Source organism: Palaemon carinicauda, chromosome 6 (assembly GCF_036898095.1).
Source record: "Palaemon carinicauda isolate YSFRI2023 chromosome 6, ASM3689809v2, whole genome shotgun sequence".
In the NCBI taxonomy this organism is placed as follows: domain Eukaryota; kingdom Metazoa; phylum Arthropoda; class Malacostraca; order Decapoda; family Palaemonidae; genus Palaemon; species Palaemon carinicauda.
The window spans coordinates 150,386,172-150,401,518 of NC_090730.1; the positions used below are offsets into that span (position 1 = coordinate 150,386,172).

At 40.2% G+C, this 15,347-nt stretch overlaps 1 protein-coding gene across 2 annotated transcripts in view; it reads right to left on the bottom strand.

Moving 5' to 3' along the window:
* Nsun2 (tRNA (cytosine(34)-C(5))-methyltransferase Nsun2) overlaps positions 1-15,347 on the bottom strand; it is an 84,151-nt gene that overhangs the window by 25,013 nt on the left and 43,791 nt on the right. For both annotated transcript variants that reach the window (XM_068375551.1, XM_068375550.1), the window contains exons 10-11: positions 8,251-8,472; positions 3,719-3,796 (exon numbers count right to left, since the gene is read on the bottom strand). In XM_068375551.1, coding sequence (XP_068231652.1) covers positions 3,719-3,796; positions 8,251-8,472 — 300 coding nt within the window. The remainder of the gene's footprint in view (positions 1-3,718; positions 3,797-8,250; positions 8,473-15,347) is intronic.

The following is a 15,347-nucleotide window of genomic DNA, read 5'->3' on the forward strand; positions in this document are numbered from 1 at the left end:
GAAATTTTATTTGAAGACAGAAATTTTGCAAGGTGACATACCATGGCTAATACGGAAGAAAACAATGAGTAAGATGGGTATGAGGATAGATATGAAGGAAAATCTAGTAGAGATAGCAGCATTAGGTGGAATAAGAATCAATTTGAGAGAGGATGAACAGGGTCATTTAAGACTACGAATTCTGAAGAGAGTAAAAGAGGAATTAATGAACAGGGTCATTTAAGACTACGAATTCTGAAGAGAGTAAAAGAGGAATTAATGTTGGAGGGATGGAAGGGACTACATAACCAAGAAATTAAAGGAGCAATTATGAAGTTACACTTACAGTTTTGAATGGATATGGGAAGAAAATTTGGAGGTTAACAGAAGAGGCCAAGTGGAGTGATGGTTTAGGTGGCAGAGAAAAGGAAGAAGTCAGGAGGCTAATAACAGATTTAATTGCAACTTGTAAAATATATAGGAAGTATAAATGGAAACCAGTCATTGGATTTTTTTGGAGTAGAGTATTTAATGAGGTTTTGGCTTTAGACGTACGTAGGAAGTATAAATGGAAACCAGTCATTGGATTTTTTTGAAGTAGAGTATTTAATGAGGTTTTGGCTTTAGATGTATGAGAGATCATAGAAAGGAAGTTTTTAGTAATTAATGGATACCTAATCAGCTAGTTTTTGGTAGAAATCCTGCATTACCAAATTTAGTAGGGGAAGAGACTTCAAATCCAGCTGGTACAGAGATTAGTACAGCAGAAGGGTTAGTATAGGATACACTGAATGCAGTACACAAGGCTAGAGAGGCTTTCATTAAAATCGAGTTTTGCAGCAAACTAAGAATTGCTTTAAATAAAAATGTAGGAGAACATGAACTTGAGGAGGCAGTAGTTGGAGATGAGGTGTTTTCCAAGAGCAGATAAAAAGAAAGGAGGGGGGGGGGCCTGCTGAGGTAGTAGGAGTGTCAGCTAAGACAGTCTTAGTAAAACATGGTAGTTCATTGAGAGATAGCTAGGATACACATTACAAGAATTCAGGGTAAAGTAACAGAAACAGAAAGGTTGTCAGAGGTTAATGGAAATAGGGACAACAGCATGGATGATGTAGGTGTACCCGAGAATGATATAAGAAAGGTACAGGAGACAAAAGTGATTATTGAGAAGAGAAAGAGAGAAAGATGCACAGTAGAGAAGACTTTACAGAAAAATTACCAAAGTTGAGAAAAAGAGGGTTAGAGCAGTAAATAAAAACACTGATCATATGGAAAAATGAACAGTATTAAGTTTAGCTGGTAAAATATTTAGTAAATACTGAGGAGATGCATACAATGTACAGGATTCTTCTACTGGTGACAAGGATGGATAAACCTGAGAGATTACAGGAATATTGATAAAAATGGGGATGAAGAAGAGGTTTTGTTAGGTTTTGAGAATCAGCAAGTATTAGAGGCTAAGGAAAAGGAGTTTGAGTTGGAGAGGAAACTATGTATATGAGGAGGTGGAAGATACTGGGCAAAAAGCTACATCCACAAGGTGGATAGTCAAAGAAGTTGAAAGGTGGTAAAAAGATATGTAAGACCAGGTTAGTTGCTAGAGGCTTTGAAGAAATGCCAGACTGGGAAAAAGATGCTCCTACTTGTAATGCAGAACTGCTGAAATTGTGCTTAACAATCATCAAATTAAAAATATGGAATTGTTAAACGTTACAGGTGGAAACAGCATATTTACAGGGTGATCAAATACAGAGGGAAGTGTATTTGAAACCACCAGTTGAAGGAGATTGGAGTGGTTTATGGAAATTGAAGAAGACAGTTTATTGGTTGAAGGACACTGCAAAAGCATGAAAAAGAAGTAGATTGGAGCCAAACATATTTTATTGGAGGAAAGACAATAAACTGGTGGGTATATTATGTTCCCATGTGGATGACTTTTGCTATGGGGGAAATAATGGTTCATGGAAAAAACAGAATCTAGACAATATATTGGTAATAGAATACCAAGTCAGAAGGAATTAACAGAGTATAAGTCTGTGGTTAGACAGCTTAACTGGATGTCTTTGCATACAATGCCAGAAATATCGTGTAACGTTAGTGAATTAAGATATGAGAAAATTAATTAAAGCAGTAAGGAGAGTTAAAATTATAATGGGAGAGATGGTATTAGATGAATTACAAGCAGAGAATATCTATTGGGAAGCGTATGCAGATGCATCCTATGAAAATTTTGAAGATGGGCATTTGCAATTGTGTTATATAATATCTTTGACAGATGGCAGAAGGTGTCTTATATGGTGGAAGTCTAGAAAATCAAGAAGGGTAGCAAAACCAACTATTGAGGCAGAGGTGTTAAGCATTGGAGAGGTGATAGAAGGTTTAATATATTTCAATAGGTTATGGGAGGAATTAAAAAGAGAGAGAAGATTAACGGCAATAGTGACAACTGGCAGTAAAACACTATTGACAGCCATTAAATCAAGTGCCGGAGTTAGTGGTAAAAGACTAAAGATAGAGATTACAGCTATCAGGGAAACTATAAAATCTGGAGAAATACAAGAGGTGCAATGGATGGCAGGAAAGAAACAAATAGCTGATGTACTTACCAAGGCAGGAGTATATGAGGAAAACATCAGGGCATATGTGGAGAGTAGAGATGTGAAGGGGTGGGGTTGTAAAGAGGAGACTACAGTTGGAAGGAGATGGGAGGGGAGGAGAGAGAGTCAAGTATGATTAGATATGAGAATTTATTTTGATATTTTATTCTAAGAAAGTGAATTTAGAATAGTAAAGTATGATAATTGAAAGGTTATCAAGTGAAGAAGTACAGTATAATTAGAAAGGGTTGATATATTAATATATAAAGAAGATTGTGAGAAAAACACGAAGATTTTTTTATAAGTAAATAGGTAATATAGCAATAATTAGTTTAGAAAAGAGTTATTTACGTGTTGTTGTTAAGGTTAGTGAGGGCGATTGTCGGAGGAGGGGTCAGCTGATTGGATTCATAGTGTTTGGTTTGTGTTGGTAGTAGGCGCGCTCTCTTGTATCTGTTTATGTGTTTGGTGGTTCAATTGTTTTTGTGTTGACAAGCTGACATCAGAGTGAAGAAGGTAAATATAGTAAAACTATTACATCACCTGTCGTTAACTACCCCGTTAACAATTATAACAGCCGTTCCAGCTTTGCTAAAGACATTCCCTATTCTAAAGGACAAAAGGTTTGTATATGCATAAGAACAAATGCCTTCCATTTTCCTAGTCAGAGTAGATGTTTCTGATATAGAGTAGTAAAGCACTATGGAGATCAGTATTCCTCAGAGTGAGCATATCAAATTTTGGATTTTGTTTTTTATTGTTAACGCTGACATTCATATTTCATTCTATCAGCAGGAATAATATTATTTACATTACTTTCAACATACAATGGACTTGATCTATCACCCTTTGTCCTGAAAAACGGCCCTTAGTAAAGTAGTAGCTTTGAATTAAGTATATGTATAAGCAAAAGAAATTTATAATTTCAAGAATAAGTGAGTGATGTTTTAATGAATTTCATTCACACTGCAGTAGAATAACCTATTATTAAATGCATACTGTTCAGTACTTTGATTTATAAACACTCCATTCTCAATTAAAAGGAGGTAAACAGAAATAAATGACTATAATTTAATTATATAGCTTAAATGAATTACCAAACAAAATTATTAAATGATAAAACATTTTGTCACTGTACTTACATCTTGGGCTAACCTAAAATCACAAGTTGCACCTCTGTTGTCACTGCGAACCAAAACTTTTACTCCAGTATTAATAATCTGCAGAAAAAAATAGAGTAATGCTAACTTAGACCTGTAATACAGAGTAATTAAGAGAGATAATTCGCTACAGAAGAATTATAGGATTATCTAGTAAAATAACCCAGCAGAATAACTTGCAATGTTATATTAATCACATTAATCTGAGTAGAACAGTGTTTCAATAGAAAGATTTATGTAACAAGGAAATGAGAAGGGACGAAAAAGTAACATGACCAATAAAGAATTAATGCCATCGGTGTTTTACATGAAACAGATAAAAAGCCTTCAATACAATTATGAATGTATGCAAGACCTTGATGGTGGGTTAAGAACTTTTTATAAGCACACACCTATACAGCTTTTCACATAAAGAATTTTCTGGCAAGCAAAAAGAAAACAAAGGACTACAGATACAGATGAAAATATGCATGTATAGTAAATATTGTACTCAAATTTATCCTCTTCTATCATAATGTCTATAAAGATAGAAATGGTTGTTACAGCATTGCAGAAATTTAGAATCCAAAATTATACATAATCGGAAATGGTATACTAATAATGTAATGTAAGTCACCTAAATAACACCAAGATGCATTCCAAGAATATGTTCTTAGATTGAAAGATTCAAGTAAAAAAATAATTAGCCTAGGCATTCGTCTCCTAACCCCCACCCAAACAAACCACTCCTAGTGAGATAGCGTACATATACGTCAAAACAAGTAAACAACAAATTACACCTTCCATTATTCTTCTGTACAGACTCCACCTTCTATGTAATGCAGTGTCTCTTAACCCGAGGTACTAACATCAATTTCATGGGGTGCTGGGGAAGGTCACATATGTGGCAGTTGGTATTAGGCAGGTCTTCTCTTAGCATCATTATTGAATTTTCAATTAATAGATCGCAGAGTTGATGTTGATGGGCACCATATTGAGTATGGGAATGTGGTATCTGGTGTTCCTCAGGGTAGTGTTCTTGGCCCACTTTTCATACTATACACACATGACATGTGGTTTACCCTAGAAAACAAGCATCAATTCCATCTCCTGAATATAGATATGGGGTTGCTGAATCCCTTAATAGAGATCTAGCTAAAATTAGTGCATGGTGCAAATTATGGGGCATGAAATTGAATCCTAGCAAAACTCAAAAGTATAATTGCAAGTAGGTAGAGGAAAGTGGCTCCTCAACATCTGGAACACAGCACTGATAATGTTTCTTTGCCTCTGTATGACTTAAAATTTTAGGTGCGATTCGTGACAGCAAATTTACTTTTGAAAAACACATTAGGCATTTTCTCTTTGATTGCACAAAAATTTTGCTTATTGAGAAAAGTATTGTAATTCCCATCTTGATTTGTTGGACAGGAATTTGCAGTCTAAAATTTTTTTTATTCTTGATCTAGACATTAAGCTATGGCACAGTCATTCAATTAGTTCGTTTTGCATGTTGCATAAGATTTTTCATAATTCTGACCATCCTTTACATTCAGATCTTCCTGAATAGTACCATCTTGTTTGTAATACTAAACTAATAGCCAAGCCTTCTTCATCATGAGGCTCAATACTACACAGTATTCTAGAACTTTTATTCCAGCTGTGACCAAAGTTCTGGAATGATCTTCCTAATCAGGTGGTTGAATCGGTAGAATTTCAAAAGTTTAAACTTGCACCAATATTTTTATGTTGAACAGGCTGACATCAGTATCTTTTTATAGTTTATATATATAAAAAAATCCATTTTAATGTTACTGTTCTTAAAATATTTTATTTTAATTATTTCATTACTTTTCATATGGCTTATTTATTTCTTTATTTCCTTTTCTCACTGGCCTATTTTTCCCCGTAGGAGCCCTTGGGCTTCTAGCATCCTGCTTTTCCAACTAGCATTGTAGCTTAGCTAATAGTAATAATAATAATAGTCATACATAAAGCAATAACAAATATTTCATTGATGAGTATTTCATTCAGTTTATCCACGTTTTTCTCTCTATTTTCTTATTGTTTTTGCCCATTCTATTGCCATAATGACTTTTTTTTTGGATAATGAACCAAATGTATGATCAAGATATACTGCACTTGTCTTTACTTTATCATTGTAGTAACTAAGTGTTAAGCAATGGCAAGGGGTACTGGACTGCTAAGGCCTGACCAAATAGGGTGCTGAGGTCGAAAAAGGTTAAGAAACGCTTATTTTTAGGAAGGGTAACTCTATTCATCACTGCAAAAAATAACTTCTTAGCCTAGGCTTTCTTCATTCTATGTGGATAACTTTTGTAAATCTTATTCAAGGGGCCAACCTCAAGCCCAATCAAAAAAATATTTTGGGGTTATTTCCCACATTTACTACTTCTTTGTTTCTCCATCAGTTTATTTAATTTAAAAACCTTTTGAAAGAGAATTCTATCCTCTAAAAGTTGTACATTAGAACCTTTGTTATAATCCTAATTTGAAAAATGCATTACCTTATTATGATATAGAAGTCACTTTTAAAGGTAACTATTTTTCATATGGAGGTTTTTTGGAAAAAAGTAAATGCACAGATTGTAGGCTATAAAATTTTCTATCTTTTCATGTTTGAATGACAAAAATCAATATTAAAAAAAAATTAGTAGGAATTTTTTCTGAAAATTTCATCTTTTGAGAAATCAGGCTTCCAAGGGTTTTTTTTTTTCTTTTTAGATTGATTGAATATACTTAGTATGCATAAGTATGGGGTTTTATCAGTAAATTTCATCACCAATTGGGATCATAAGGATATAATCACCATATTTCAGGGTTATTTACTAAGCAGTGGTGAGACTTTCTCTCAAATCCAAAAATATATACGATACATGTATCAAATGCCCACACAAGTAAGGCGTGGCTAGCATAATATATTTTCAGCAGGGTACTTTCTGGCCACATTTTACACTTTAGGAATATTTAGTTATCCTCTCTGACATTTTATGCATCTTTCAACATAACCATGACACAAAAACTGTAAATATATCAAGGGCCAAACAAAGAAATACAGGCTTCAAAATTTCTTTTGAAGATTGGTTGAATATTCTTTAGTATGTGTAAGTATGGGATTTTGGCGGTCATTCTTCTCATGACTGGGGATCATAAGGACATACATCATATTTCTGGGTTATTTACTATGCAGTGGTGAGCTCCTTTTCTCAAATATAGAAATATATAATTTCATATACCAATTGCACACACAAGTAAGACAGTGCTAACATGATATATATGCTCTTATCTGCATATTTTCATAGTAAAATTTATGCTTTATACATATTTATTGATCATCTCTGATACTTTTTGCATCTTTCAGCTAACCATCACATAAGAACTGTGAATACATAAACCAGAAAAAAAAGAAATAAGATCGATATAACAAAGAAACGTGCAGCACAGGTTTATTTACAATGCCATTGAGGAGACGGAAATTACATTCTCTTCCTGAGGAAATCATAGAAAATAGTGTTGTTGCAGTTCATGGGATACTGGCAAATCTTTGCCTTCACATTCTTGAAGAAAAAATAAATAAATAGGTACCCTGTCATAGAAGGGTTGCGTAGACTAGATGTGCTTGTGTAAATATGAAAAAGGACGTTTTAGCGATAAAACAAATTGTTTTAATAAAAAAAAAACTTTTTAAAACATGAAATATAGGCATTCCCCTAGCCAAAAATGCAATAATATGAATTTCTAAAATTCCTAGCAGAGGTTGCGAGTTGTGCCCCTTAATAATTAAAAATTGAAAAAGAAATTCTGATACCTACTCCTAAAAATTTGGAAGCTGGCTTTCAAACAACCTCCCCCTATCAATTTCTCCATTCATTTCTATCACATACTCCATAACTCGCACCTTCCCAGAAAAGTCAAAATGGTGTATCCCATTGAAAGGAGATTGAAAACCAGTAACATTCCCCATTCTATCATCGGTCACTTAAGGTGCCCCATCACTGATTTCACCACCATGGATAGGCAGTCGCATAGCAGTTGAAGATTTGGTAGGCGCTATCTTGCCACTGGTAGGCCAGGCCACTTCCATGGTGTTTGCCACCTGTTGCTATGGTACGGGAAGCTGGTACAAAATGCCAATAACTTCCACAATCAATGACTTAATCACTTGGGTGATTGTGGTCTTGATGCTCGACACTTTCTGTGTCCGAGGATTCTCTATAATGGGTAGTACTGGGTCTTCTGGAGAGTAATTTGGGGATGGGCCTTCTGGAGAGTAAATTTAGGGAACACTAATGCACCTCGTGTGCATTGGCAGCCTGAAGGATGTTGATTGTACAGTATGACTAGATGAGACTGTCTACTCCTTGACTCCAAAAAAAAATTGCACTTGAAGCTTCGTGTGATAATGAGGCACCAACATCATGTATATTGGCTAGACCCTTACAGCATTGTATTACAACTAGATCTACAAGTACTTAAGTCTTCTTTTTAAATACTGTAACAGATTCATATCTTACCTTAATGAAATCCTGATTCATCTGAACAAGATCCTTTACCAAACTATTAGTGAAATACAGATTCCGCTTCTTCCCTTCTTTCGTCCGAGTTAAAAAGAGACCAGAATCAACATCTTTGTGGATCCCATAAAAGGAGTCAATTCCTGGCCAGACAGCTTCATCTTTTTCAAAATAATAGTAGGGCTCCTCCTTGAAACCCTGTCGACGTTTCTTCTTAGGAGGCTGATGATAAAAGATTGACAATGGTTAGCATTTTGGTCTGAGTTTTCAGCAATTGCTGTAAACTCAATTCATATCTACACTTGAAATTTTTATAACAGTAAGCAATAAGAAATTTCCTTTACCTATATACAAAAAAAATACTTATTAATTTCAATTCCCTTAAAGAGGTTACCACTTATAATATACCTTGCAAGGCATAGTATAAACTGTACTAAAAAATCCTTGCAACATCTGTTTAGTTCCAGCTGGGTTACCTTTTATCCCATACCTTTCAACTATTCCCTTTGAGTCTAGCTTTTTGTCTAAGTCATATTTCATCATTGGCAAATTTACACCATAAATGCCACATTGCAAAGTTTCTTTCACTAGCGTAAAATGTTCTACAGCAAATACCATATTAATCCTTGGGGTAAGATATTGGTACTTAGGGGTAAGCAAAACTTTTTAAGATTATTTTTTTCTTTAAATTATTTATAATAGACCACATGTGCTTAAAAGTAAATGTGGACCTTACTTTATATAATATTAAAAAGCACTATAGATGATGCTCAAGTCCTTGAAAAGATAAATGCATGTTCCTAGATTCTAAAACAATATACATATACAGTACAGCAAGATATATCAATTTACAGAAAGTTTATACTAAAGCTACCATTGAAAAAAAAATAGTACTAACTGACACAACTACACAGCAATGGGCGTATAGCTAAGAAGTTATTCCTGAGAGCACGAATGCTACTGTCAAGTTCCACAGAAGATTTCAATAATTCTACTGCCAGCTCCATCTTGGAATATACACTCCACTAAGACCCATATGAAGTATTTTACATTCAGTAATTTCCAGTATGTTACTGCTGTCATTTGCCCATAGATTTTCTTTTTATAAAATATGTAAAAATGTTATTTTTATTAATAAAATAAATTTTTGAATATACTTACCCGGTGATCATATAAGCTGTCAGCTCTGCTGCCCGACAGAAAAACCTAAGGACAAAATACGCCAGCGATCGCTATACAGGTGGGGGTGTACATCAACAGCGCCATCTGTCGAGCAGGTACTCAAGTACTCCATGTCAACACAGAACCAATTTTCTCCTCGGCCCACTGGGTCTCTCTTGGGGAGGAAGGGAGGGTCCTTTAATATATGATCACCGGGTAAGTATATTCAAAAATTTATTTTATTAATAAAAATAACATTTTTCAATATTAAACTTAGCCGGTGATCATATAAGCTGATTCACACCCAGGGGGGTGGGTAGAGACCAGCATTACATGTTGACATTAAGAGCTAAGTATTTTGTATTTCATTTTAGCAGTTATTCAAAATAACAAACATAAAATAAATAAGTACCTGGTAAGGAAGTCGACTTGAACAATTACTCTGCCTTTTTAAGTACGTCTTCCTTACTGAGCCTCGCGATCCTCATAGGATGCTGTGCGACTCCTAGGAGCTGAAGTATCAAGGGTTGCAACCCATACTAAAGGACCTCATCAAAACCTCTAATCTAGGCGCTTCTCAAGAAAAGAATTTGACCACCCGCCAAATCAACCAGGATGCGAAAGGCTTCTTAGCCTTCCGGACAACCCAAAAACAACAATAAAAAACATTTCAAGAGAAAGATTAAAAAGGTTATGGAATTAGGGGATAGTGGTTGAGCCCTCACCCACTACTGCACTCGCTGCTACGAATGGTCCCAGGGTGTAGCAGTTCTCGTAAAGAGACTGGACATCTTTAAGATAAAAAGACGCGAACACTGACTTGCTTCTCCAATAGGTTGCGTCCATTATACTCTGCAGAGATCCGTTTTGTTTGAAGGCCACTGAAGTTGCGACAGATCTAACTTCATGTGTCCTTACCTTCAGCAAAGCATGGTCTTCCTCATTCAGATGGGAATGAGCTTCTCGTATCAACAGTCTAATATAATAGGAAACTGCATTCTTCGACATAGGTAAAGAAGGTTTCTTAATAGCACACCATAAAGCTTCTGACTGTCCTCGTAAAGGTTTAGTTCGTTTTAAATAGAACTTAAGAGCTCTAACAGGGCACAAGACTCTTTCTAGTTCATTTCCAACCAAATTAGAAAGGCTTGGAATGTCGAACGATTTCGGCCAAGGACGAGAAGGTAGTTCACTTTTGGCTAGAAAACCAAGCTGCAAAGAACATGTAGCCGTTTCAGATGAAAATCCGATGTTCTTGCTGAAGGCGTGTATCTCACTGACTCTTTTAGCTGTAGCTAAGCAGACGAGGAAAAGAGTCTTTAAAGTGAGATCTTTAAAGGAGGCTGATTGTAGCGGCTCGAACCTTTCTGACATAAGGAATCTTAGTACCACGTCTAAATTCCAACCTGGTGTGGCCAAACGACGCTCCTTCGAGGTCTCAAAAGACTTAAGGAGGTCCTGTAGATCTTTGTTGTTGGAAAGATCTAAGCCTCTGTGACGGAAGACTGCTGCCAACATGCTTCTGTAACCCTTGATCGTGGGAGCTGAAAGAGATCTTTCCTTCCTCAGATATAAAAGGAAGTCAGCTATTTGAGTTACAGAGGTACTGGTTGAGGATACTGATACTGACTTGCACCAGCTTCGGAAGACTTCCCACTTCGACTGGTAGACTCTAAGAGTGGATGTCCTCCTTGCTCTAGCAATCGCCCTGGCTGCCTCCTTCGAAAAGCCTCTAGCTCTTGAGAGTCTTTCGATAGTCTGAAGGCAGTCAGACAAAGAGCGTGGAGGCTTGGGTGTACCTTCTTTACGTGTGGCTGACGTAGAAGGTCCACTCTTAGCGGAAGTGTTCTGGGAACGTCCACTAGCCATTGCAGTACCTCGGTGAACCATTCTCTCGCGGGCCAGAGGGGAGCAACCAACGTCAACCTTGTCCCTTCGTGAGAGGCGAACTTCTGCAGTACTCTGTTGACAATCTTGAACGGGGGGAATGCATAAAGGTCTAGATGGGACCAATCCAGAAGAAAGGCATCTATATGAACTGCTGCTGGGTCCGGGATCGGCGAGCAATAAATTGGGAGCCTCTTGGTCATCGAGGTTGCAAATAGATCTATGGTAGGTTGGCCCCACAAGGCCCATAGTCTCTTGCATACATTCATGTGAAGGGTCCATTCTGTTGGGATGATTTGACCCTTCCGGCTGAGGCGGTCTGCCATGACATTCATATTGCCTTGAATGAACCTCGTTACTAGAGACAGGTTTAGATCTCTTGACCAGGTGAGGAGGTCCCTTGCGATCTCGTATAACGTCATCGAATGAGTCCCTCCTTGCTTGGAGATGTACGCCAAAGCTGTGGTGTTGTCGGAGTTCACCTCCACCACCTTGCCTAGGAGGGACTTGAAGCTTCTCAAGGCCAGATGAACTGCCAGTAGCTCCTTGCAGTTGATATGTAACGTTCTTTGATCCGCGTTCCACGTGCCCGAGCATTCCCGACCGTCTAATGTCGCACCCCAGCCCGTGTCCGATGCGTCCGAGAAGAGAACGTGGTTGGGGGTCTGAACAACCAGTGGCAGACCCTCTCTGAGGTGAATGTTGTCCTTCCACCAAGTCAGTGAAGACTTCATCTTCTCGGAAATAGGGATCGAGACCGCTTCTAGCGTCTTGTCCTTTCTCCAGTGAACAGCTAGGTGAAATTGAAGGGGTCGGAGATGCAGTCTCCCTAACGCAATGAACTGGTCCAGTGATGAAAGCGTCCCTATCAGACTCATCCACTGTCTGACTGAACATCGGTCCTTCTTTAGCATGTTCTGGATGCATTCTTGGGCTTGACTGATTCTGGGGGCCGACGGAAAAGCCCGAAAAGCTTGACTCTGAATCTCCATTCCTAGGTACACTATAGTTTGGGATGGGACGAGTTGGGACTTTTCCATATTGACCAGGAGACCCAATTCCTTGGTCAGATCCAGAGTCCACTTTAGATTCTCCAGACAGCGACGACTTGACGAAGCTCTTAGAAGCCAGTCGTCCAAATAGAGGGAGGCTCTGATGTCTGCTAAATGCAGGAATTTGGCAATATTCCTCATCAGTTTCGTAAAAACAAGAGGCGCCGTGCTTAGGCCAAAGCACAGGGCTTGAAATTGGTATACAACCTTCCCGTAACGAACCTTAGAAAAGGTTGGGAATCTGGGTGGATGGGGACGTGAAAGTAAGCGTCCTTGAGGTCTAAAGAGACCATCCAGTCTTCCTTCCTGACCGATGCTAGAACCGACTTTGTCGTCTCCATGGTGAACGTCTGCTTTGTGACAAAGACATTCAGAGCACTGACGTCTAGCACCGGTCTCCACCCTCCTGTCTTCTTCACGACTAAGAAGAGACGGTTGTAGAAGCCCGGGGATTGATGGTCCCGGACTTTGACTACCGCTCCCTTTTGTAGTAAGAGAGACACCTCTTGCTGCAAAGCTAGTCTCTTGTCCTCCTCTCTGTACCTGGGAGAGAGGTCGATGGGAGTTGTTGCTAGAGGGGGCTTGCGCAAGAATGGAATCTTGTACCCCTCTCTGAGTAACTTCACAGATTGTGCGTCTGCGCCCCTGTTCTCCCAGGCCTGCCAGTAGTTCTTGAGCCTGGCTCCCACTGCTGTCTGAAGAAGGTGGCAGTCAGACTCTGCCTCTAAAGGACTTGGAACCTTTCTTCTTGCTCCCACGTTGACCTTCGGCACGAGCACCTCCTCTGCTGGAGGCTCTGCCACGAAAGGGCGGAATGAACCTTGACGCTGGAGTATCCATCCTGGGTCTAGACACGGAGGGCAAAGGGGTGGCTTTGCGTGCGGATGACGCAACCAGGTCATGTGTGTCTTTTTGAATCAAGGAGGCAGCAATCTCCTTGATCAACTCCTCAGGGAAGAGGCACTTCGAGAGAGAGGCAAACATAAGCTCCGATCTTTGACATGGGGTTACTCCAGCTGACAAGAAGGAGCAAAGGTGTTCCCGTTTCTTGAGGACCCCGGAAACGAAAGAAGCCGCAAGCTCACTAGAACCATCCCGTATGGCTTTGTCCATGCAGGACATTATGAGCATGGAAGTTTCCTTGTCAGAAGGGGAGGTCTTCCTGCTCAACGCTCCCAAACACCAGTCCAAAAAGTTAAAAACTTCGAACGCTCTGAATACTCCTTTCATCAGATGGTCTAAATCCGAAGGAGTCCAACAAATCTTGGAGCGTCTCATGGCCAGCCTGCGGGGAGAGTCTACAAGACTTGAGAAGTCGCCCTGGGCAGAGGCAGGAACTCCCAAGCCGAGAACTTCTCCCGTGGCATACCAGACGCTAGATCTGGAAGCAAGCTTGGCAGGGGGAAACATGAAAGCTGTCTTCCCAAGTTGCTTCTTGGACTGCAACCAATCTCCCAGTACTCTTAAAGCTCTCTTGGACGAGCTTCGTAAAGGCAGGAGCGGATGACTGCGTGCCTAAAGCGAACTCAGAGGGAGGAGAGCGTGGTGCTGCAGACACAAACTGCTCAGGATATAAATCCTTGAACATGCAAGCACTTTCCTAAAGTCCAAGGAGGGAGGCGTGGTCTTGGGTTCGTCGATGTCCGTGTGCGGGTCGTAAGATGTGCAGCGTCGTCATCATCAGAGAGTCCATCGTCTGAATGTTGAGGAGGAAGCGGCAAAGGAGTAGGAATCAGCTGGTCGGCTGAGTCCGGCAGCACGGGTGCATGCGTGACTGCACTGGACGCAACGTCATGGAACTGTTGGTCAGTCTGTGAGCTGGCAACAACCATAGCTGTGTGGGGAAGCAAAGCTTCTACTCCTGACTGTCTAGTCTGCTGCGGGCGAGTAGCGGTAACCACAGTGGGTTGCGGAGGTTGACGCGCAGCGTCAAAACAAAGCAACTTAACTCCACCCTCCTGTTGTTGTGGTAACTCGCGAACGTCAACGGAGGGTTCCGTGCGTCTGTGAACGTCAACGTGCGGCTGGCAGGGTACACTGCGCATGGGTGGTGTGACTCTCACAGCTGGAGTGCGAGAGAAGGTAGCCTCAGCGTCTACTGGACGCACAACCGTGGTTGGTTGTAGGCTAACGGGTGCAGCGTCAACCTTCTCCGCACGATACTCCTGCATAAAAGATGCTAACTGTGTCTGCATAGACTGTAGCAAAGACCACTTAGGGTCTACAGCAGCAGGTGCGGCAACAGACGGTGTTACTGCCTGTTGCGGTACCACTTTGCCTCTCTTAGGAGGTGTGCAGTCATCGGAAGACTGCAGCGAGTCCGAACTGACCCAGTGGCTACACCTGGGCCGTTGGACTTGCGCGGAAGGGACCTTGCGTTTGAGAGGCCGTGAGACCTTGGTCCATCGTTTCTGGCGTGAAACCTCTTCCGCAGACGAGGAATGAACGGGCTCTCTCGTCTTCTTGTGGGTGGGGCGATCTTAGCAAGATACGTCCGAAACCACGGAGGGAACGTCTGTCCGCTGATTAAAGCCTGTCGAACCCTTTGGTCGTACGACATTGCTTCTCCCCTGGGCTTGGGAGCTTGCAAGAGGTCCCGGACTGGGAGGACGACAGGCACGAACAGACGCACCCTCAAGCGCAACACTAACACTTTTCACAGCACTACCACTCACTTCACTTCCCACTGCACTCTTACCCTTCAACTCCCTGACGTCTGCCATGAGTTGGTTGCGGTCACTCGCTAATGACTCGACTCTCTCACCCAGAGCCTGGATGGCACGCATCATATCTGCCATCGAAGGTTGTTGAGTGCTAGAAGGGGGATCAGGAGTAACCACTACAGGGGAAGGAATAGGTTGTGGGGCATGGGGAGAGGAAAAATCAACTGAGCGAGATGAACTCCTCCTGACTCTATCTCTCTCTAGCCTACGTGAATATTTAAGGAATTCGACAAAATCGAATTCCGAAAGCCCAACGCATTCCTCACACCGATCT